The following is a 24,891-nucleotide window of genomic DNA, read 5'->3' on the forward strand; positions in this document are numbered from 1 at the left end:
CCCTGGCTGGGTGTTGGTGTGCAGTTGTGTGGGTCAGGGTGTTTTCACAGGAAACTCTAGTCCCACTTGCTGAAAAGCAACAGTCTTCAAGAAACCTCTGATTTGAGGTGGTATATTTTGATACTCGATTTAAGTGTTTGTATGATGGTTTCCAAGATTGGTTTGAATGATGTTTCCAATATGCAGGTTGTATTCTTTTTAGAAACTCATCAACAAAGATGTGGTAGACACATAGAAGCCACTTTTTATGAGCTGTGTTCTTCAAAGATACTATTAGTGATTCTGTGCTTATTATAATAATCACAGCAGTTGTGTAGATTTTTTTTTGTTTCTAGTTCTGAGAGAGAGGCTTGATCATGCCCGTTTTTATTAACTTTTTTTAAGCTAGGTAGTTGTCTCAGAATTAACATTCAGAATTATAATCACACTATAGACTTATACACTAAATGAGAGATGGACATAAATGCAAACCTGATTGTTGCATTCTGGTGTTATGCTGTTCCAAACAAATCTACTCTTGGAATTGATCGAGGTAGGGATTTTCTTTCTCTAAAATGATGTTTTTTCAACTGATCTGTTGCTAACTGACTGAAGCACAGTTTTCACTACATCAAAATACAATGACAGTATACTGATTTGGGATCTTGATTAAACGTCCATGGCCTTTTGATTGCATATGCATTAAATCAACTTATTTGTAATTAGACACAGGTGATTTAACCTTTTTAAATTTTACACCTGTTAAAAATGAAGGAAAACGTAAAAGACCCTCTTATCAATGCTTTCGGTTACAGAGGAGACTGAAGTGTTACCTTGCCAGCCTAGTTCTCTGTAGCAATGAAGCACGGGAATATTGCGACCATCCCTGATGGATGCAGAACAATATGCAGTTTGTTGACAAAAAAGCCAAGTATGATGGTCTTGGCAGGAGTATCTAGCGTCTACAGACCTCTACCTGTAGGGGTAAGTGGCAGCCTGACTGTATGATGCCACATTGTGCAGTGAGTTCCTAGGACTTGATGTCCTTTGTGTGGTGTCATCCATCTCCTAGCAAGACCACACACATCCTCATGCCGGTCTTGTAACACCTGCTTCCCTGTTAAGAGGAGGATGTGACATTTAGGCTGTGGATGGGCCCGCTCAGCAGTCGAATGTTTGTGGGATAAGCTGGGATGGTGTGGCATCTAGGGTTCTGTAACCATGCATGCAACCGTGCATGTCAAGAGTCCATGAGGAGTGGGGCAGACGGCAGAATTTGCAACCTGTTGTGAAGCACGAGTGGCAGATGTTCAGCTTGCATTGCTTCTGTGCTAGCCAGTGATTCTCACAGTGCAAAAATATTTGACAGCTGATTGGCGTCTGATTAAGTATTGGTGCTCTTGCTCCGAAAACCCTTTGTTTTCCTGGTAACCTCTTAATTTTGCAGTTAAAGTGCCACACTTTATAAAACGGGAGTACCAGTAAAAAATGTCAGGTGTATAAGGGGTCATCTTTTTCAATTCATGTAATGTTTTTTTTTTTTAGAAATGTAATATTAGCATGTTTTTACATCAGTTGGTGTCACTCATAAAAAATGTAAGGAAAAACTACTGGGTCCATTCTTGATGTAGTTGAACAGTAGAATTTCTTTGTAGTACAATGGTGCTGCGCTAAACTGGTTGTACCAGGTTGTCATCCGCCTGACATTTATACATGGGAAAGCACCAGTCAAGAGTTTCCTGTAGTCTGTGAAACGTGGTGCATCTGTTGCCAAGTCATGGTGTCGGAATCGGGTAATCCTTGAGAAATTCTGATAAGGGCTCTTGTTTCTCTTAATTTAACAATAATTAAGTCATTTGAAACGGCTGTTGATAATGCAATCTTCAGGGGAATAAAACTTTTATAAAAGCTGTCTATACAAGTATGGATGTCCCAACTCCAACTGCACTTTAAATAAAGCTTTATTTAGATTTCTTGACGAGGTTTTGTCAAACTTGAACTTTTGTCCTCTTTTGGGATGTTTCTATAGTAACGGTGAAAACTCATGTGTACGTCATAGCTGTATTTTTGGTTATGTTTTGAGAACAGATTACCCATCTCCATAACTTAACCTCTGTTTGAGTGGAGTACTGTTATTATTTTAGGATTTAAAAATTCATGGTCAGTGGGCCCAGTGTTGTTAATACTTTTAGTGTATTGATGTTTTTCATATTAAGTCCTACCAAGATAAGGACTAGGTTAACCTACAGAAGGCTTTAAGGTGGTATTTTGTGAACCCCTGGGAATGTACCAAATTGGATTTAATAAATCAAATTTGTTATATAAACAGTAAAACCAGATGTTCATTAGCTGAATATTTTAAAAAATCTGCTAACATTGTCAAACATGGAATGTCCTTGCAGTAATTTAAATCACATTTGGGGTGATTTAATGTACATTAAAACTAAACTGAAAGGGGAATTCTACAAATGACTATATACAAATATGAACTAAATCATTTTATTCGGGTACAGCGAACGTTTTCTGGGTAAATAACAGAATTGTCATTTTTTAATTGCAAAATGAAGAGAAATGGTAACTGGAAGGTTGTTTCCTTTTTGTGACTGTAGTTGCAGTTTGGATGACTTTTTTTTTGTAAAGATTAGATCGAATTGTATGATTCTAGCGATAAATTTGCCAAATGAGAATGATGTAGTAGGGCAAGATTAATTTCACAAAGAAATGTAAGCAAGTAATAGGAGCATCATGCATGATGAGATTGTTAACAGTGCAGTTCGGGGAAGCCTGTCATCGGGATCAGTGAATGCTAGAACAGCCAGTGCAGGAGGGTGGATGTGACGAATTGTTGGTAACATCTCTATTGATCATGTTTTAGTAATTCGCCTAATATCTGTGTGGGTGGTGTGCAGTTAGGCACAAAAAGAAAAACAGAATTCTGCTGCAGTGAGTTGTAAACAGCTAGTTGACTAAGTGGGGAAAAGTTGGTAACAATTTTACTGTCCTAATTCAAACTTTGGTACACTAGAAGTTTCTGTAGCTCACGTAGAGAAAAAAGAAGCTCATAGCTGTACTCTGGGTGCTACCTTATTTGGCTTTCCTTTCCAGAAATCGGGCAGCTAAGTCGTTGACCAGTATGAAAGAAGAACAAAATCTCTTTGTTCACTGTCACACCAGTGGTGATGGGGCTGCAGTCTGCTCCTTTATCAGACAGCTCTTCAAGTGCAGTGCTATGTTTAGTGCCATGTTGGCCAAAAGGACAAGAGGCTCTATTTTTGTTTTTTTTGCTTATATACCCCTATTGCCCCCTTTACCTTATGGTTCTGGCTTTCAGCTGGTGCCTAGAAAGCTGGGCAATGTAGTCCTTTGTCCAGAAACCACAGGGTGCTGAAGGTGGTGCATGGCCATTGCATGACCTGTCCCTGGTAGTGTTAATACTAATGGGCTTGACTGTAATGTAACAATCTGTGTTTTTAATGTTATTTCAAAATAGGCACAAAATATTTTCAAACCTATATACTTGCATTGTCTTGTTCTTGAATGAATGACTATGTTTGTCCTTGGATTCGTCCTAACTGACATTCCAAGCTCATCTAAATGATCTTTGATTTCGATACGTGCAAAGGTTATCGCTGTTATGTTAACACAATAAGCGCCTTTTGGTTTCCTGTTGGAAGAAAAGTTGCTTTCAGTGAGAATATTTCAAAGGTTAATGGTATGTTAGCTGGACACTTGCCCAGTTAATGTATTTACAACGCTGCTGTAGGAAATTGTTTATCTCCTCCTAGTGCCAATTAAAAAAAACTTTGCCGATTACAGCACTTCAGTACTTCTCTAATTTTGATTTGTTGTGCGTAGGAAACCAAACCACTATCTGTGAAACCACTATGTCAAGATAGTGCTTTAATTATACTGTTCCATCTGGAAGTAAGCATATTAGAAAGAACATTCTAGAAAATGAGATGTCAAGGCTTTAGTGATGGCAATAGTACATCCCTAAAATTGAGTTAAATGATACTGTATTTGTTAAATATCAATCATGATAAACTTAACTTTGAACATGTTTTACAAGTAAAAAAATATAGTTCAAGTCCTAACCAAAGAACCTTAGGAGGAATGTATGAACAGTTGTTTAATTATAGTTCAAATGTCTTCTAACATCAGAAAACAGTTTGATTATCTTTGACAAAATATTTTTATCCGTTTGTCAGGGCTGATTGGTTCAGATTAATTATTTATTTTTTTGTGGCTAATTTTAAATAGTTTTATTCAGGACAATCCATGCACTTGTTTAACTCTGACCTTAAAAATACTATGAATTGGAAAAGAAAAGACATGCAATCTTCAAAATGGCTATTCTATCTATTGGAGACGATGTTCGCCTGCTCTTTCATATACTTAATGAGGACTTGGTTAATATTTTGTGCTTGAGTTTGGCAAACCACTCAAGTATCTGAAAATGGGAAATACTCAGAACTTAGATATTCTTCACACGGGACAGAAACTAAACCTCTTTAAGATATAAAACAAGTGTGTGGTGTTTTATGGATTTTTTGTATATTTGCAATACTGGTTATTTCTGTGTAATCAATCTAATACCTAATTGAACTGTGCTGTGAATGGATTTCTGCTGTTATTTAATATGAACTATCCTTGAATTCACTGCCTCCCCTCCATGTTTGTTTGCAACTGGTGAGAAGTAGATGACAGTGACTAATGCTCTTTGTTTCCAGAGGTAAATACGAAGCAGGAACGGCAATACTGTGACATTTTGGAAAGGCATCTGCAAAGAATTGCACCTGCTCTTGCGTAGTGACTAGATCTGTCAGTATCCTATTTTGTCTGGGCAAGGACTAGACATGATTTGTGGACTATTCTTAGTTCTAATTTAAGTCACACTGGATATAAATGATTTCAAGTGTGATGTGTAGCAATCTGCTTTAAAGGCACTTTAATAATCTGCTCCTTATTGTGTATACCAATCTATTTTACTGTTCATTACTGTTGAATAGAAATGTATATATATATTATTTAATGTAATGATTCCCTGCTGATTATGGAGTTTATTTCATTTCAAGTTGTCAAAATCCCATCTGCTTTAGTATTTGCATCATGGAAATTAATATTGTAGATTCTTCACAGTAATGCACAGACAGTAAAGACTTGGGATTTAATGCGTAGACCTGCCTGATCCAGATAGCCCACACAGTTTTTAAGACAACTGAACCCTCAGTTATCTTAATAATAGGATTGTTTTCAACTGTTGTAAAAGAGTGCCTTTTAACTATTGCAATTCATAAGATCATAATATTCCACACTTTTGAGTAGGAATAAAGTAAATTAAGAATGTAACTGGGATGATGATTAATATTAATGTGAATCACTTGGTCCAGCATAGGGAACCAGTGCTTTAAGCAAAGAAACCCTGTTTCTATAGATTTTGATACCTTTGTCATAATTAGACACTTGTTTATTACACTCTTAATCTGGGTGAGCTTCATTTTATTGTATTTTCCCACTTTGGTAGTGAGACCTGGCTGTGTGGAACTAAAACCCTTATAGATGGCAGACTTGGCCACTTCATTTTGTAACAGTGCTCATGTTCTGTGTGAGGGGTTGCTGCAGGAAGTTTCTCCTAATTCTCACATATGCCCTGAGTTGAACTAACCATGTCTTAGACTACCACTGTGCACTACAGCACTGGCCTGGCCAAACAGGTTTAAACAGATATGTTGTCTAACTGAGTGCTACGTTTGTACACGCCTGTGAACTTAATGAATGTTCAGCATTTCACATTGCAGGTAGCCACTGTTAAGACTAATTGTTCATTTCACAGTCTACTAATTTTGATTCATGTTGATTGTGCTATTTTGAAATATCGTTAAGATACTAAACCATTTTTTTTTAAACTTTGCAATTTAAGATATTTTTGAGTGCCTTATCTGTTTCATGGTTTAGAGAGTTACTGATCTATTCTTTGTACTTGTGATATTTTAGGAAGCTTATGTGTGTAAGGTAATATTACTGTTGGTTAAATTTGCTGTACCAGCTTGAGTAAAAGACTAGTTGTCTTCTCCATGCATTATATTTATGCTTGAAATGCATTTATATGGCACTGAGATTTATATTTACAAGTCTTGATTCCTTGCCAGTTTAAATCATAATCTAGGTAAATCAAGGTGTTATACAGCATTGTTAGCTGCATTAAGCTATTGTATGGTTTCATTTGGATTCTGTATTTCGATTTAACAGCCTGCTGTATGTTTGTACCAGTTTTGCACATTTTGGCTACAGCATATCTTAGACAGCAGCCACTAGGACACAAAGTGTAAGTAACTAGGACAACTATAGAAAGCTCTGTGATTCATGTAAAGCATTGCGTAGATCTGTTGCCTGGATATAAAATGTTATTATTTCAGCCTGCAAAGGTATATGGATCTTCAAACTTAAGTCTTTCAATTATGCAATTTCACAAACACCAAGATAAATGAATTTTTTACTAGGCCTAACCTGAAAATTACTAAAAGGTTTTTTTTACATTGTGGTTTGGGATAATAAAGCTCTACATCTGCAACTGGTATTATAAAGTGTTATCTATTTATTTAGTTATACGGAGACTACAGTAAAACATTTAGATTCGAATGTTATATAAACAGTTTATTGATCCAATTAACTGAATCGTATGCATTTTATAATACATGGTAGAATTTAGTCATTGTGAATAGAAAAGCTAGCTGTACACGCAATTAAAGTGAATACAATTTCTTGTTTTATTTGGGCTATAGCAATGAAAAGTAAAAGTTCATCTGTATATAAATGCTATAACGTATGTTAAACGTGTTCACAAATCATGTTTTTAAATTACTTTTAGGACATACTATACAAATGGGTTTGAAAAGCATATTATTCTTGTGAAGGAAATGTTAGACTGCTAGCTAGGTTACTGCTAGAATTCACTTTAGTGTAAAGTTTTTTTTGAGTATTTAACATTCTTGATCTAAAAGATTATTCCAATAGCCATTTCTTACTTTTTTTCATTCATTTCTTACTTTTCTCACTTTTTTCAAATTCAAGTGTGAGTTATACTGATATTTTAAAGAAAAATGTTCCTATAAAATGTTACTAAACAATATTTCCTTTGTAACAACAATGAATGTTGGGAAATGCCTGTCTGTTGCACTGCTTGAGTTTGCAGTAGATATCTTTAATGATAGGATGGAAAAGATGAATATTCCCCTGGGCTGTGGTGACTGTGTGAGGCAGATATGGTACATGCTCCAATTACATAACCTTAAAGAGCTCATGCAATCCTCATTAGCTAAAATAATACGGCTATCTACTGTCAGGGTGTTCACTAGTTTTGTTATCCATGTTTTGTAATGATAATTCCATTTCTTAGTTCAGTTCAAATTAATAATTCTGGAAAACTCTCCATTGTTTTATCCTGAAAGTTGTGTCACTATTGACACAGGTAACATGTTGGGTATAATGAAAAGCTGAGGTACCTGAACAGACAAGTGAAAACAAGGGGAAAGAAACCATAAAAGGTTGAAAAGCCATCGTTTTTCCTGTAAGAGGGTTGTTGCTGCTTTAGGTAAACTGTATATGACCTGAACATGTTTTACTTGTATGTGGTTCCATGTGCATAGATACACAAAAATGTACCTTTGAAACATTGTAGTTGGTCCTCAAAGTACACAGGGGATAATTATGATTAAAAAAACAAATTCAGCAGGTATCCCAAAAAAGATAACTAGGGGTCTAAAGGAAGTACGAGTTTAGGTTTCAGACTTGAAGCCATCCTAATTAATCCAATACAAGTCTTAAGTCAATAAATTGTCAATTTGCTGCTGCACTTTACTGATGCTGATAATGAAGACAGACCTCTAAGCTTTCAGCTGGGGAGGTTAGGGAGTATAGGGGATGTATGAAAAAAGCTGGTGATACCTGTTTGGATTTCTCCCGCATGTTTGCAGGGAAGCTGCACACCCTCAAGTGCTCTAATGAGTTTTTAAGTTGGGTTCTGTGAACAGTTTCCAACATCAAACAGGTCTTGGAGTTTCTTGGCTAATTAGGACCCTCATCTTCATTGCTGGAGCTTACCCGAATCAGCCCTTGCACAATGAGTTTGGTTGTGTGGGTTCAGGGCGCTCCTCTGTGTCCATTGCCTGGTTGGACACAGAGGAGGTTTTCCCTCCCCTCCAACACAGCCCAGTTCTGTAACTGTTTTTTGGGGGAAACCGCAGAAATCGCTCGTTTTTGGACTTTTAACATGCATTGGTAGAAGCCTTTGTTTCAGCAGAGATGTGCATTATGTTTAAATTGCATAGAAGTATGAAATATTGCAGCCTGGAATGTTGTAGAGTTTTCAGTCCAGGATAACTGCCCTTTATCTGCTGCAAAAGGAAGTCTAAAATGAGTGAAAGCCTTGCTCCTTGCTTTGGGCTGTGAGGGACATAAGATGATAGCTTGAATAGAGCCAAGTTCTTGTTGGGGTATAGAACACAACAAAAACAAAGTATGCAGATGCCTATCCTTAGAACTCTGAAGGCAGTGTTGTTGTCCAGTTCTACATGCAGCCATTGAATGTCACAGAAATCGGGGGTTAGACATGGTGTCATGTGTTTTTACACCCAGAGTTTAAGAAATGTAGGTAATTTGCGGTTTAAATGAAGTGTATTTTTCAGGTTTTTGGCTTTGAGTTACAGTACATGGCACATTATCACACATGTTCACTTCTGTAAGTGACTATTCATTAATAGTTTTCTGGCAAAATAATTTTGAGATTGGAAGATCCCCCATAACACGAAACGCAGTGGTCTCCATATCTTCTCCTTAGCTGGTAAAAGTTATCTATAAGTAGGAGTTCTCTAAATTACAAAGAAAATAACTTTATTAACTAACTTATAGTAATCATTATTGTAGCCTATATGAAATTAGAGCTTGAATTAAACATGATCTGTTAGAAAAATGGGCAGATTGTTTATCTTTTCAGCTGACTGCATAGGAAAAAAGTAGCTATATAGTTATCCTGTGCTTTTGCTGCTTCATGGGCTGCAATTGAAAATCACATTCTTGAATTGCAGGTTTGATAGATTGAGTTAGCGAAATATCTTATTGGATTGTCCATTTTTTTTTTCTTTAAGGTATGTCAGCGAAGGATTCAACTGTTCTTGGTCTTCAGTGTTTCAGTCATTATTTTTTGTTTGGGTCTATCGCACTTGAAACTGATGCAGTTCAGAAAGCAGCTGCCAGTCTGGGTTGACAAGTGAAGACTTGCACTGCAGCGTAAACGGTATAATATCCCTTAAAAACCCTGACTGTAAGGTTTCTGCTGGTATGTGCTTCAGACAGCCCCCCCCTGAAATGTGATTTGTCAGTTCTCTTAACAGTCTGTGTAAACTGCCGTCTTTTCCCCAGTTATCACTTTTTTCCCCAAACACTTTGGTGATATCTTAAAGAAGAAGGAGGATTACTTCTCAATGATCCTGGTGATCCAAGTCTTATTTTACAATGATTTAAAAGAAGAGGAGCAATTTATTTTAAAGACCGCATTTGCAGGGGATTCCTTATGTTGCTAAAACTGTGAAATCACAATGTGTCAACCCAACTTGTGATTATCGCTTTTGTCTCAAGGCAAGTTCCATATTGACTTCTTTTAAAAGGTTTAATCTTGGAAGGAACTCTGCTGTAGGGGCTCTGTAAAGCCATGCATTGTTCTGGACAAGCCTCAGCCCTGCGGTGTACAGAAATGTCCGACAGGGAGAGGGTCTGGCTGCACCTGGTAACAGATGACAAAGCTCTTCTCTGAACAGGCTCTCTTTATAGATGGCCAACTCGGTTACACGCAGACATGCTCAGATAAGACACTGGAAGTGCATTCTCGATTCTTTCCATATACGGTACAATAAACTGCCCAAATTTGGTCAAGTATTTTAGTCAGATTATCATGTGCCTTGAACGTAAGGCCTGCGTATGATACCTTTTTCAACTTTGTTGTAGCAACAATAGTTAGGGAAATGGGTGTTTTGTGAAATGGGGGGTGCTGGGTTTTTTATTAGAATGGGAAAGGCTAGTTCATAGTTTCTGACTGCAGTTTGTTTGCAGGTGCATAATCTTTCCATAGGAAGATGGGGAAAAAAGTTATGCTCATTTTAGAAAATTTAGTTTTATGTTAAGTTTTTTTTTTACATGATCAAATATTTCAGGGTTGAATAATTCTTATTTCTAGCCTTTTATATTGACCTCAGCTGTGAAATGCTCCTATTTCAGAATTTTCCAGTTACTGTCAAAAGTTGTCCAGTTACTGTGTTCAAAATTCAGGTTTTGCTAAGCTTCTTTTAATGTAAGGAAAGAGAGACCTTATTATAATCTTTCTTTTGTAGCTTTTAGTTTGGAATCTGTGACAACTTTTGTTTTAGGTCTAGTTTTCACAGATACTCTGCCTGTTATAGTAGGAACTGAATTGTTTGTCATTTAGAACGTATTACATTAAATTGCTGTTGCTTAATTCACTATAATTGGTGCTTCACTGAAGTGGAAATTCTTACTCCATGCTCTTCTTACTATATACAGTACTTATGCCATGGAATGTGACCTTGATCATAAATTCCAGCTGAAGCCATTTGCATTTCCCTCTAGCAATAGCTTTAACTCCTGTGGCTTATTGTAAGAGTTGTCTGATAACCTATACTTCTATTAATTGCAAGATTTAGTGATCCACGTAACTGCTTCCAATAGCTGTAGGTCAGGGTCCAATGTTAAAAGCGATAAGTGAATGCAGCGCACTTCGGTCTTGAAAATGACTAAGAATTAAAACAAAATCTACAAAAGTTTTTACATCTAAAAATCTTTCCCTTCTGATTTTAGGTTGGTATTTGAAGTTTTCTTGATAGGCTTTTCCCTACATTTTGAATGTTTCATACAAATATTTGATTTTACAGTCCTGATGTCCATCAGAGGGGGCAGCAGGTTGAGCTGTTGAGCAGCCTTTTCTCCACAGACAATACGTGTCGGCTCTTTTCCCAGCGGTAAATAAGGTTTTTCAAAAATAGTGTGGGGCTTACCTGCTTTAGTAATCCGCAAGCTTGTATTTTTCCCCGTTTCCGTTGCAGGAGTCCGTCCCAGAAGTTAAAAAGTTTTTATTTCATGCGCATGGGAGTGAAACAGAGACACTCTGTATTTTTCTCTAATTAACCTAGAACAGTTCTTAAATATTTTTATGTTATCTATCATGCTTTCCTGTGCTCACATGATTGCCAGCTTTTGTAGCTCACATTTCTATGCATTCCTGTGTTTACAAGTTTGTCGGTGTTCCAAAATCACGCACATTCTCCTACATCCCTATTTGCTGGAGATAACATACAATTGGTCACTTAAGTTTGTAGCACGCATTCCTATACAATGGTATAGAATTACATTGTAGCTCTTGTGTCCACTCAAGTATTAGCGCGTGCTGTATCGTAGTATGTAGGCTGCTTATTCGACACGTATTAAAATAGAAAATATGAAAACCCGTCCCGATTTTTCAGTGCACACAACAAAGATCCAGGGGCGTACCATCTGGCGGCACTCTGCGTACCACGAGTACCATAGTTTGAGAACCACTGCTCTGGATCATTGTTGTGCTGGAACATCCATTTTCATCCTAACCTGAGCTTCTTGGCAGAGGGACCGAGGTGTCTTGCCAAAATGTCTTGGTATACTTTGGGGTTCATAATCCCCCCTCCCCCCCGCCATTTTAACAGGCTCCAGGACTGATAAACAGAAGAACCTCTCCACATAATAGAACTCCTCTATATTTGATTGTAGGCATGAGGGTTTTCTCAACCTGTTATACCAAATCTGATACTAATGAGCTGTATTCATTAATGTAACTGTTTCACATGGCCATAAGACATGCTTTCAGTTGTCGCTCAGATGTAGTTCTGGCAAATTCAAGTGCACTTGACACTCAGAAGAGGCTTCTTCCTTGCATCCCAGCTATGAAAGCTGCATTCATGAAGGCAATGCTGAATAGTAGCTTCAACACTTTGTATTTTGGTTTGTGCTGATCTTTGTTGCCTTGGGATTTACGAATGCCTTCAGAACTACTGCTCTCTCAGATTGTGGCAAAAAGATACTTATTTACTTTCAGTCAGTGGCATTTTACATAATGGGCATTTCTTAATTCGCACTACAGTAAAAAGTACTATTTTTTGTGAAGTTTCTAGCCATCCCTCGACTTGTTGTAGTCACCATTTGTGTGTGGTGTTTGGAGAGGTCTAACCCTAAGCGTGATGGTGCATGGTGCTACAGCAAGTCATGTGTGTAATTTCATCCTCTTGGGGAAACTGGAAACAATGGGAGACCGCTCTGTAGTTTTAGAGGCTTCCCTTACACTTCCCAACAGCTGGATATTGTTGTATATTTGTTGGATTTTATTTAAATGAAAGCTTACAGGTGTAAGTAAATATAACTAATGTTTTCTGGAGTGCTTTTCACAATTGATACTTTGCGCTGTATGTTACTATTACAATTAAAGTGAAACATCTTTCTAATTGCTTTAATCAAGACTCAGCTAAGATTTTTGGAGTTTGATATGTTTAGTGATGTTGCAATTCAGTTTATATTGTTTTCACGCTATTTGCAGTTTGGCACAATGTCATGTACTGCTTATTACTAAAAACTAGATACCACAACATATGGAGGTTCTGTTCATGTAAAGATATGTAATTGTAATTTTGTGACTCTGTACCAATATCAGAAGGTCTTCTCAAAGTGCTGTTTGGAAGAAATGTCTGTATTAGTTGTTTTTTTTTTCAGATATTTGCATGAAAATACTCCTGGTTGTACTCACTTGGCTGATTTCAGCTAGACGTGGTTTTAATGCATCACACTGTAGCTGCTGTATATCACATCATTGAAAGCCATGTCATTTACAATGGGCAGTTTAAACGAGTCTCAGAATGAGCATTGGAATTTGCTTCCATCAACAATATATGCAGCATGCTGCCTGCCTTGTTTGGAGAGCTGGATCAATTTCTGACGTCTGCAGAATGTCCCTAATGATAACTGTAAATCATTCCATTCTTATAGACATTTGCACCATCTACTCTCTTCTTTTTCATTCTGCACACTACATATAACCAGTTAGTGTGTTTAATAGCCTAATGAAGCTGGATGTTAGTAGTGTTAATAAAGATGCTGCTTGTGTCCCGTAATGTTCAAGCAAGGCAAACATGCAAGCATATGAACTGGAGTGTCTGGGAGGATTGTAGGTAATTTGAAATTTTGTCCTGAATCAGAACTGTAGTACTTATGTTCAGTGTTGGCTTCATTGAGTAGCATGCCATATATGCTGTACAAAATTGATTTCTGAGCTTGGAATTTGTAATTTTACAAGCAGTGCTGTGTTAATAGAATTATAAATGTCAAAAACAGGAGTGTCTGCATTTAAATCTTCTTAAATTGAGATTTCCATATATTTAAAAATCTAATTATATCCGTTTTGTTTTAAAAATCTTTTTATTAATGTGTGGAATGTTAAACTTCACATTTAAAATCCTGAGATTATTTGAAAGTTCTTTGAATTAATTCAGTACTATATACCTTAGTTTAAAATCCGTCATTTCAATTGCCTTGTGAAAGGCATAGGGGTTTTATCAGTTTGGGGTTAAAAACTTTGATGCAACGTCTGGTTGAAAGTCATTGGGATTTTCATTCTTCTGCACATTAGAGATGCAGTTAACATGACAAGGCATAATGCCTTAAAATTGTTAAAGTTGTGCTCTCCCTGATGGCTCTGTAGAATACCATTTAAAAGGCAAAGTTTCTCATGTACAAAATGTATGTGGTTTATTGTTTTTCTGTGCATGTGTAGTATAACCTATGCATTTTAATATTAATGCAATTCTGGATTTTGCTGCAAATGCTAACCTTTTGACAGCAATATTGTAAGGTGAAGCAAAGAACAGAAATGTTGTGGATGTTTTATTTCCATACTAGGACCAAGTTTGAGCTGTCAAAATTGTATTAGCTGCATGTTCCTCCGTGTTCTTCTTGCTAAACACTTCACTTGGACTAATTTTGGATAGACATGGGTTAAAAAGTGTACTTTTTACTTTTCATTACAGCTTGAAACATTACAATGTTATGTAACTGGAGACCGATTATCATCCATGTAAAGTACAGTTCATATACAGAAATGTGCAATACAGCAGTAGCTGCTTGTAAAAATGTGTGACAGAAGAATCTGTATGACTGTTTTATTGAATCAATCTGAGTTAAAGGACTTCAGTCAGGGGTGTGACAGTAGTGCCCCGCGTTGGTCTAGATACCTGGACCTTTTTTAATCCAGTCATCCACACAGCTCCCAATGTAATCTGGATGATAGCTTTTCTTTACAGTGTGATAACTGAAACATTATTAAATAATGTCTAAGTGTTAGAGAATTTACCTTTATTATGCAAATATAATTGATTCTCGTGTTCACCTTGCTCCGAGACATTAACTAAAGAATGATTAACCCAAATTAAAATCTTTTCCAATATTTCACTAATTTCTTTGTCCAAATAGATTGTTCTTAGATGTTCTGGGATAATTGTGAGCAGTTGATATAGACCAGTGGTTCTCAAACTTTTTGGACCAAGTACCACCCCTAATCCAACCAAAGCATCCAAGTACCTCCTACACGTCATCATCTCATAGGAACCCCAGAAATTCTCAATGACCAACATGAGCGCATGTGCACAAACACTCACACATACATATAATAAATATTATAATAATAAACTTTGTTTGATATATTAAAATGTGGCTTCTCAAAGTGTTTTACAGAAAAAACAACACATAAAAAAAGCACCATTTCAGTGAGAGGGGTGAGCCTGTTTAGTTCGAGAAAAGCAGATGTGAATTAATTTTTCGAGCCTTGATATGATTCACAAGAGTCTAACAGATTTTAAATCGTCAGGCATTTTCTTGATGGCAAAGGTCTCGCGGTGGATGTTGCAATGAAACCATTAATTTCTGGAGCAACCTCTCTAATTCGTGCGGCTACACTGCTGTGTCGGCTTGTCATTGCTCTAGCACCGTCTGTACAAACTCCGACACATTTTATCCAGTCGATGGCATTCTCTTCGATAAATTCATTCAGAAGCTGAAATGCGTGCTCTCCTGTAGTTCCTTTTGGTAGCGGCTTACAGAACAAAGTCCTCACGGGACGTACCCTCAAACTCGTATCTAACGTAAACGAGCAAATTGGCCAAATCGACTACAGACTCATCTAATTGCAGTGAAAAACATCTGCTCATCTTAACACGCGCTGTCAGCGTACCTTTGATATAATTTCAATAATTCTATGAATGACTGTGTCTTTCGGGGGGGCAGCAGGTCGAGCTGTTCAGCAGCTTTTTCTCTACACATAATAGTGTGGGGCTTACCTGCTTAAGCAATCCGCAAGCTTGCATTTTTTCACGTTTCCGTTTTTATTTCAGTGTTTATTTTAAGTATTTATTTCATGCGCGTGTGAGAAACAGACGCTCGGTGTATTTTTCTCAAATTAACTTAGAACAGTTCTTAAATATTTTTCACGCTTTCCTGTGCTCACAAGATTACCAGCGGTCGTAGCACGCATTTCTATGCATTCCTGTGTTTACAATGTTGGCATTGTTCCAAAATCACGCATATTCTCCTTTCTCCCTATTTGCTGGAGATACAGTAGCTTTTTTTAAATACAATTGGTCACTTGCGTCCGTAGCACGCATTCCTATAGAGTAGTATAGAATTACAGAGTATCTCTTGTGTCCACTGAAGTATTAGCGTGCACTGTATTGTAGTACGCAGGCTGCGTATTTGACACGTATAAAAATACAAAATATGAAAACCCGTCCCGATTTTTTCAGCGCACGCAACACAGTTCCAGGGTCATTTGGTGTACCACCTGGTGGCACGCCACGTACCACTGCCGGTACGCGTACCAGTTTGAGAACCACTGATATAGATAGTTTAAATGAGATACAAGCAGTGTTTTATTGTTCAAGTTAAAGGTATAAAGGTATATGTTTCTTACTAGTGTTTCAGTATGACGATTTTAGTCATTCTGCTTATATTTTTTAAAAGAAAAACTAGTGTACATATGACCTTGAACTGTCAAATCTCTGCAACCTTGGAAAGCCACACAGCAACAAACTGAGATGTTCTGCAAGTCAAGATCGTATTTCCTCCCACATAAAACGTGCCATTGATTACTTTTGCCGTATCAGCTGCAGTTAACTTTTTTTACAAGCAAGCAACATATGATACTGTGCATATAAATTCTGGACAGTCTGCCTAATTGAATTTGTTTTTTTCTGTGATCATGTGACAACCAATATTGTTCAACTTCATAGTTCTCTGCTGAGATATTATATTGGACATAAGCACAGCAGGGGTTATATAACCCTTAAAAGGTATCTGGATCTTGATGGCCTTTATCTGCTCTAGAACTCCTTGGTAAACTTAATAGCAGTTTTTGAAATCTTTGAAAAACAGTAGTGTAATTATTACTGTGAGCTTGCTTCTAATGGTTTAAATCTGTAAGAACAATTTACTTGTCAGCCACAACAAAACATATAAAGTATTTTTGTCAGATAAATGTTTGGATATTAATGGAAAAATCGACAATTTTTGTATGGTAAACTTATGGGCTTAATCACTAATGAAGCTCATTCACTGGAATTGTGTATATATAAGTGAATAATACATCTCTGAAGTAAATATTGCAGCACCCTTGCTTTCCTTCTTGTGTGTCTGGATATCCTGTCCTTAATTCATAGGCCTTAAACATTTTGATGTTGAGTGGAAAAGATTTCCTTTTGTCAGAGCTTTGAGAAGTTCATTATTTTTTAAAAAAAGCCAAGTTCAGCTTTTAAAGGTCTCACATTCATTTGTGCAACACTTTGTTTTACAGGCCTGCATAGATGACAATGTGGACATGGTGCAATTCCTGGTCGAACATGGAGCAAATATCAACCAGCCCGATAATGAAGGTTGGATACCACTGCATGCAGCTGCTTCTTGTGGATATCTTGATATAGCAGAGTAAGTACATCTCTGTTTCCATAATTTCATTACAACCTGTCATTAATGTCCTTGTATTTGGTATTGCATTTTAGACTGGCAAGTGTAAAAAGTGTTGGGAACATTAAGCAAATGATATAGCATTTTCTTCAAATCGGTTTCTACAGCATCAGCACAGCGGATGTATTTTAAGCAAGATGAGGCCATTCTGCCAATTAGTTTGTTTCATAGCGTATTGATCTGAGAATCTCAGTACCAAGGGAGAAGCTGCTGTGACTATTTGATTGAGTACTAGGAATTTTAGGGTATGTCAGGTTTTTTGTTGTAATTGAGACTTCTTCATTGAAGTACTACTTGAAAGGTTTAGGAAAAGTCCATCCAGTGTTCTTTGTGAGTATTCTCTTGATCAAGGCAGTCTTTTGTCTTTGTATTTGACTGTACTGGAATTGGTTACTTTACTGGTTTACTGTACGGGAATTGGTTTTGATCAAAAATCATTTGAACTTTGTGTTATCAGTAAGTTCCAAATTGTAAACATGAGTGTTGGGCTGTGCTGAGAAAGTGGATAGAAATATCTTTGCTGGTGTTTGGATTTATGAAACAAAGGTGGAAGTGAACAGGATTCAGTTCAATATGCAAGAGGAATTTACTTGCATCAGTAATTTCTTGTTTAGTGAAGCTGTTGCACACATTGTCCTCAAGCAGAACCACTAATACCTGTGACATGTTTGTCTGCTTTTTGGCTTAACCCTAAACTTTTGACTTACTGGTGTGTCTGAAGACATTTTGCAGAAAATATGTAATTACATCAGTGTAAACCCCTTGACTTATTGAGCTTTAGCCTTATCAGAGATTCCAGCATTTAACTGTCCAGACATTTTTTTTATACTCATTTGGAATGAGGATACAATCAAACCTTTTGAATGGAGCTGAAGTGTGCCGAGCAACTAACCTTTGAGGAGGTAATTTGCAATTTAAAGGAAATGGAATATGTCAAAGTGTGAATTATTGTAACTATTCCAGATTGTAATGGAGTATCATGTGTGTACAATAATGTTCTGGCTTTAATCTTTCCTTCAAAGGGTTTTTATTTTTTTAAGCACAAAACTTGAACTTAACAATAGCTTTTAAAGCTGATGCCTTACACGGCCTAATGGTGTTCAAATGTGTAAAATTAGAACATTGATTTTTATCTTTATCGATAAGAAATTTGATTTTGGGGGGATGAGTACACTATTTCATTGGGTTCTGTATCAGGATTTGTATATGGAAGTCTGGGAAGTTGTCTTCCTTCAATGACTAATTGTATTATTCTTCCATGAACCCTTTTAACATTTTGATATAGATGAATGTTATGGGAAAAATGCTTTAGGCTTGCTTAAACATTAAATATGATATTCTCGTGCAGCTGTTTTTTTAAGTGAAACATTTAGGCTAAGACGGATGACAGACTGTCTTTCATGGGGAAAAAATGAAATCGGACATTAAAGCATGTGCAACACAGAAATAATGAGGAATTTACTGCACACATGCGGATTCAGCTCTGTAACATCCTATCTCTGGAACATTTTGAAAGATGTAATTCCTAAATTATGAAAATCAGTTGTTTACAGTGTGAAAGAAGTAAATGGCTTGGCAGTGCTTCTTTTAGAGAACAAAGTCTGATCTTTTTTTCCCCATGTGTTGTGCAAGGATTGTCAGCTCCAGCAAAGCTGATTCTCCCCAGATAGTGTGACTGTATGGTTCTTTGTGGTGGGGGAAAAAATGCAAAAGTCCCGTTATCTTTTAATATGTCCTGGGTTTTGCACAGTATGCTGCCAGCCTGTTTTTTTATGAGGGAGACGTGAAGTAACAGACATAGTGGGCTGCAAAAAGTATTAAAGATGCAAATTTCAAAGTTGGTGAGATCACTGGAAAAGAAAGGGCAAAGTGATTGGAAATGACTAAGTTTATCTCCGCTTTAAATACATGAAGAAAATATGACTGTCAAATGAGACGTTACATTGGTGCATGAAGCAAAAGACCGAACTAGCCTGTTGAAATAATTGCTATTCGTGTTTTGTATCTTTAGTCTGCAGCCTTCCTTCTGACATCTCAGAACTTGCACGTTTTTAGCACCTGACTGAAAGGAAAGTGATTCTCGATTCAGGGAATCTAAAATGGAGTCTTGTTGACTTCTTCGTTTATGACAGATGAAATGTAGAAAGCATTTCTGCTATAGTGGGGAGAAAAAAAGGCGCAGAGACAAATGTTAACGTGTGTAACAAAAGAGGAAGAAGAATCTTCGATTCAGATTGAAATTGTGAGCTGTGTAAAGTAAGGGTGATTTCATTGATTTAGATTCATAAAGGATGATGAAGGGTGACACGGTTTTCTGTATAGAAATATGGAAAAGTTTATCTGTTTACATAATATTTTAACATATAAAAATAATCATCAAAGAGTTAATGTAACGATTTGGATTCACTTTCAAACTGACGGTTGCTCTGCGAATGTGTAGTCTTTTATGGGAACTGAACTGTTTTGCTCTTTTGTGTTCCAGGTATTTAATTAGTCAAGGAGCTAATGTAGGAGTTGTCAACAGTGAAGGGGAGACTCCTCTAGACATCGCAGAGGAGGAAGCAATGGAGGAGCTTCTGCAAAATGAAGTGAATCGTCAAGGTAACGTAGATCAGGTTTCGATACCCGAGACCCATTGGGAGCTGTTTTCTTCTGAAATATTGTCCAAGACGTGTAATCACACTTCCTTCAGATAAATACTTGATAATGTCCTCTTTCTTACAGCACAACTCTCAGTCATTTCCTAGTGATGTACTTCAGGTAGCAATATGTGCAGCTATAGCGTTTTCAGTACAGGAGTTCTGTACTGGGGGAAATTGTGGTGTAGGTGGGGGGAAAAGAAGTGTAAACTCTTTATTTTGCGTGCAGCTGTCATGTTATGATTTTTATTAGGAATGTATTTTGCTATTTATTTACTAATATGTATTACTACTGCTTGCTTCATAATATCAGTGAATATAAAATGTATATATTTCCACTTCTAAACCCAACCTGACAAATGCAGCAGGTGTCATTTCATTCTTGTTCACATTGCTTCTTAAATCTGCCAACATACAATAATCAAGGACAAAGACTAGACTACTGATGCAGGAATTTCCTTATGTTTAAATAATTAAAACAACTAATTAAAACCTTAAGATTTGTGACTTGTTATGAATTTGTTTGCCTAAGTAGGAACTTACTTCAAATGCCTTGCTCTTCCTTAATTTCAATTTTTTTGAATCCGTGTTAATCCACAACTGTTTTAATCCATGAATGTTTTTTTGCAAAATACTGTATGTTCATTGTATTACAATGTGATCAAGTCGGATCACATCCGACTTGCAGAAATTGAGTGAAATCTGACTTGAACAAAATAACTTACAGTGAAGTTTGTGGAACCAAACTTGTCCTTGTTGAGGGCTGTGTGTATTAGTGCTGCGATCAGAGTTTTTGGAAGTAGTTAAAAAGATGATCCTTCGTGTTTTTTTGGGGGCACAGAACCAGCAGTAACCTTTCACTTCAATATACATGACCAATATCTGAGCTGGCTGTTCATAAATATGTACAGTAAAATTCACATAACATACCTTTATGTCCTGATAAATAATATTTTATAGCTGTGCCTACCTGTCTGTTGCCCCATATAGTTGGTATTTTCTTCATGAAATGTCAGTGTTGGCACAATATTGAACAGATTTCTTCATTCTTAACATGCTGTGTTTAATGTGTGCTTAATTTAATGGCCAAACAATGTTTTTGGTGTTTAATTCTCTTGATGTACTTTGAATGTCATTATTATTTTTTCACTTATGAATGAAGATATGCAACATTTATTTTCAATTTTCAGTTAATTATAGTAAATAAGACTTGTGTTGTGCGCAAGGCTTAAACAATTCATAAACAGTTTTTGGACAATGTCTTCAAGTGGTCATTTGTTTGCACAGCTGAAGCAGGATTTATCTAAAATGTCCTGAAACTTTTAAATTCTTTTTTTTTAACTTGAGTGGTCCGTCTGCATCTACCCTTGAGCTGTGTTAATACGTATACTTGAACAAGTACAATGTTACAATACTTCCAAGACAAATAGAGGCTGTTGAAGTACACAATGTGAATTCTTAGATTTTGTGACGTTTTCTACAAGGCAATATGGTTTTTAGTCAAATCCTATGATCAGGTATGTTTGATATCCGTTTTGAGTGCAAGTTACAATCATAAAATTGGATTTATTTCTCAAGTCACATTTTGTTTCTGAAGGATTTTATCATTTTTTAGATTGTCCTCTTGAATAAACCACATAAAAAATTATGAGACAGCAATGAAGTATTTGAACTTTTGTTCCCCTTGCTCAATACTAGTCCTTTCTTTCTGGGTAATTTCTTTATAAATATTGCATATTTCATTAGTTTGAGGTTCCAAACCTATTTGCTATAATAGATACTGTATGAATGGGTCTAAAGTATTAGTAAAATATAATTGAAAGTCTGCATCACCTGACTGCTGCACCTGGACACCTCTTCCTGCTTTATTCTGGAGAAACTGTTCCTGGAGAAGAAGGGCTTACAACTATGGAGTGTTCTGTTTTATTTCCACATCTGTTAGGTGTTAATAACACAACTCCATTTTGAAGCTTTAGGGCTTCATAGTACAGTAGTTATACATTTTCAGAGACACAAATATATCTATATGTTCAAATTCAGGTAATTCTTCTAAACTGAGCTAGAGTTTTTGTTTTTCCACAACAACCTATCAATTTAATGCATAACTTTTTTTTAAACAATAAAATTAAAACTCTCCCCTAAGCCGACATCTGTTTATTCAATCTCTTCTGATCTTTTTTTTTAATAGTAGCGTAATCTGTACGAAAGCTATAATGAAGGCTGAACCTCTGGTAATATGAACTTTGTCTTTACATGAAGAGACTAGAGAGGGCAAGAGCAGAGGGGTTGTAACCACTTGGTTTATTTTGTCTGCTGTGGCTGGAATTATCTTTTTAACACTTCTAATGTCCTAAGGGCTTAATTTACAACATGAATTTAGTGATTATCCCTGCCTGCTGTTCTGTTAACATGCTGTGCACTCTAAACCGTATTATGTAACATCGCTTAGCTTGCTGCAGTCTAATGTGACCCAGTAATGGCAGCTGTCAGGCTTTATTTGGTGGGTTTGACTGATGATGCAGCTTTAAAGCAACGTACAGAAATGCTGGTTTTGGAAGATAGTGTTGCATGCCGAATTCAGACGTTAAATTGTTCATACATTTTTAAACACTGATTTGCCAGACGTCATGTAGTGGGATGTTTGATTTACTTTATTTACTCACCTAATTCCATTTTCAAATGCACAAAGTGGATACGTTCAGTCCAGCATGATCTGCGTAGCTCTGAGGGACACACAGCTTTAGTGAACGTGAGGCTTAAAATGGGACACGTGATGAAGCAGAACTGCTAACACATTGTTGATGGGATTTTGTTTGACTGTGGCCTTGTAATGTCTTCTGTTAGGCTGTCAAGTTGATTTTGGTCTAAGAATTGTTAAAGCAGAAAAGGGAATTGATGATAAAGAAAATATCTATAAGCAATCAAGACTTTTGGTTGACTTTTATCTGTACTAAAGACACCTTTGTTTGCAGTTCAGAACTGCGGTTCTTGACTTTGTAATTTATTTTCTATTACAGTGTTGAACTCTGTTCTTAGGGTATTGTGGATTTATGGGATTACCTGGTATGTAGTGCTGAGGAGAAGGGCAGTACTCATAGAAGAGCTATATGTGAAAATTTAATTGAGCGTTTTTTAGTTTTTCCATGATAAACACCTGATTGTCACCTGCAGTGGCATTTTCTTGTCCTGTAATTTACTAGTTCTAATGTTGGTTGTCAGTATGTTTTAAAATGTTACAGCCTTTTACATTTTCTCTCCTGGCTTATACTGTATTTTGACTGCCAGGGTACTTGGTGCTAATTTGACAGTGGAGGCACAGAGTACTACTACCGATGCAGAAATAAAACGTATTGTGGGCTGACTCCTGACTCGTATTGTGGGCTATTTGTATTATAAGGTTAGAAAGAAGTCTGGTTGGGCATAATTCTGAGGGCAGTGTTTTCTTGTATTAGAGAAAGTATTGAATTGCAAAGTAAAAATTTCACCATATAGGAGAACACTGATTCAAGGTGGTGATTGCATCTTAATATTTATCTTTAGTCAATGTTAGGTTTTCTTAGTCATATTGCAGATTCCAATACAAATATATTGATGAGGAATGTGTTACTGCTAACAGTTGCACTAGAAAGCGTGTATTTAAGTATGTTTGGTTTCACACTATGGGGTGTTTTTTACTTGTCAACATGTTTAGGAAAGCATGCGCAATTGTTCATTAAGGATTTTTTTTTTCATTTGAATCTTTTAAAAGCGGGTAGTTACTTCAAGTAATAGTTTTATTTCTATAAAAGTAACTAAAATTCAATGTGAATAGAAGAAAATGAATGGATAGGCACAAACTAGAGTGACTGCTTACTCTGTTTCATGTGTCACAACTTTTGTACAGAGCATCTTACTGCTTTTTGCCACTGCTTTGCATTATGTTTTGGTTAGTTACAGCCTATTGTGGGGCTGAGCGGTGGCTCTATGGCTAAGGATCTGCACCTGTGGCTGGAAGGTTGCCGGTTCAAATCCCGCAGCTGGCCGAGGAATCCTACTCCGTTGGAGCTCTGACCCCAGGCTCTCTCCCTGTCTGTGAATCTGTGTGTCTCATGGAGAGCAAGATGGGGTATGCGAAAGGACAAATTCCTAATGCAAGAAATTGTAAAGGGCTAATGTAGTGGTGTTCGGTTATAAAACATCTCAACGTCTACCGGTTTGCCAACAAGTTGCCTTGTGGTTAATTAGCAACAAGCTGTACTACACAACCTGGGTGATGTGCTCATAAATATCTGTAGTTTGTTTTTAAGCATATTTTGGTACATTTTTGTTTTTGGGTTTTCTTGATTTAGGGTTAGTGAAGGAACACTCTGCACATCCAGCAGGAGAAACTGTACTTGCACATCTACTTACAGGCTTGAATATCTAAACAAGTAGAACTTTGATACTCATATAGCTATATATAGGAACACATGTATCTGAACTTTGTTGTTTGATTTATAAGTCAGTACAGCACTACCCAATATAGTTCAGTGTAATTTACTTTTTAAAAATATTCTTTTAAGGAATGGATGATTGAAATGTGTACTTGATCTTTGGGAGTTAAACATTGCTGTTTTTAAAGTAAAAATACCAACTTGCATCTGAATGTGCTCATCGATAATTAGTAGGAACAGCATAAAAACTTCTTTTGTGCTATAAGATTGAACTATTAAATAGGAAGAACCCAAAGTTTCCCAATGGGTAAGTCAGTTTGCAGTCACTGTTCTGAATAAACTGAAGATTTAAAGAGACCTATTAAACCTGTAAGATTGTGGCCTTTTAAGGACCAGGGTTTGGTACCCTATGATGAAATTTTGGCATGTAGCAGTTGTTAGTGTTTCAGATGTGCAGATTTTTTATTCTGTATCAAAATCAAAATGTACACATTTGTTCAGCATTTCTAAAGCTGGTTTATTTCTAGGAGTTTGTCATTTTTTAGTTCATTTGAACTAAGTTTGTTTGGCCTTTTTAGTATTGGTTTCAACTCATCTATAAAATTTAATCTAGATATTGAAATTTACAGTTTGGAATAATTTAAGTCCATTGCTTTTAGGTCCACTAAATTAGAGGACAGCTGGAGGAAATCGCCAACACATTTACTGACTAACACATGAATAGAGAGTCTTAAAATAGAAAAATCATTTTTTTCCCACAGATGTCT

General features: G+C 36.5%; 1 protein-coding gene across 13 annotated transcripts in view; it reads left to right on the forward strand.

Moving 5' to 3' along the window:
* ppp1r12a (protein phosphatase 1, regulatory subunit 12A) overlaps positions 1-24,891 on the forward strand; it is an 81,607-nt gene that overhangs the window by 22,497 nt on the left and 34,219 nt on the right. For all 13 annotated transcript variants that reach the window (XM_069192247.1, XM_069192250.1, XM_069192248.1 and 10 more), the window contains exons 2-3: positions 16,904-17,034; positions 19,556-19,674. In XM_069192247.1, coding sequence (XP_069048348.1) covers positions 16,904-17,034; positions 19,556-19,674 — 250 coding nt within the window. The remainder of the gene's footprint in view (positions 1-16,903; positions 17,035-19,555; positions 19,675-24,891) is intronic.

This window comes from Lepisosteus oculatus, chromosome 7 (genome assembly GCF_040954835.1).
Source record: "Lepisosteus oculatus isolate fLepOcu1 chromosome 7, fLepOcu1.hap2, whole genome shotgun sequence".
Classification (NCBI taxonomy): Eukaryota; Metazoa; Chordata; class Actinopteri; order Semionotiformes; family Lepisosteidae; genus Lepisosteus; species Lepisosteus oculatus.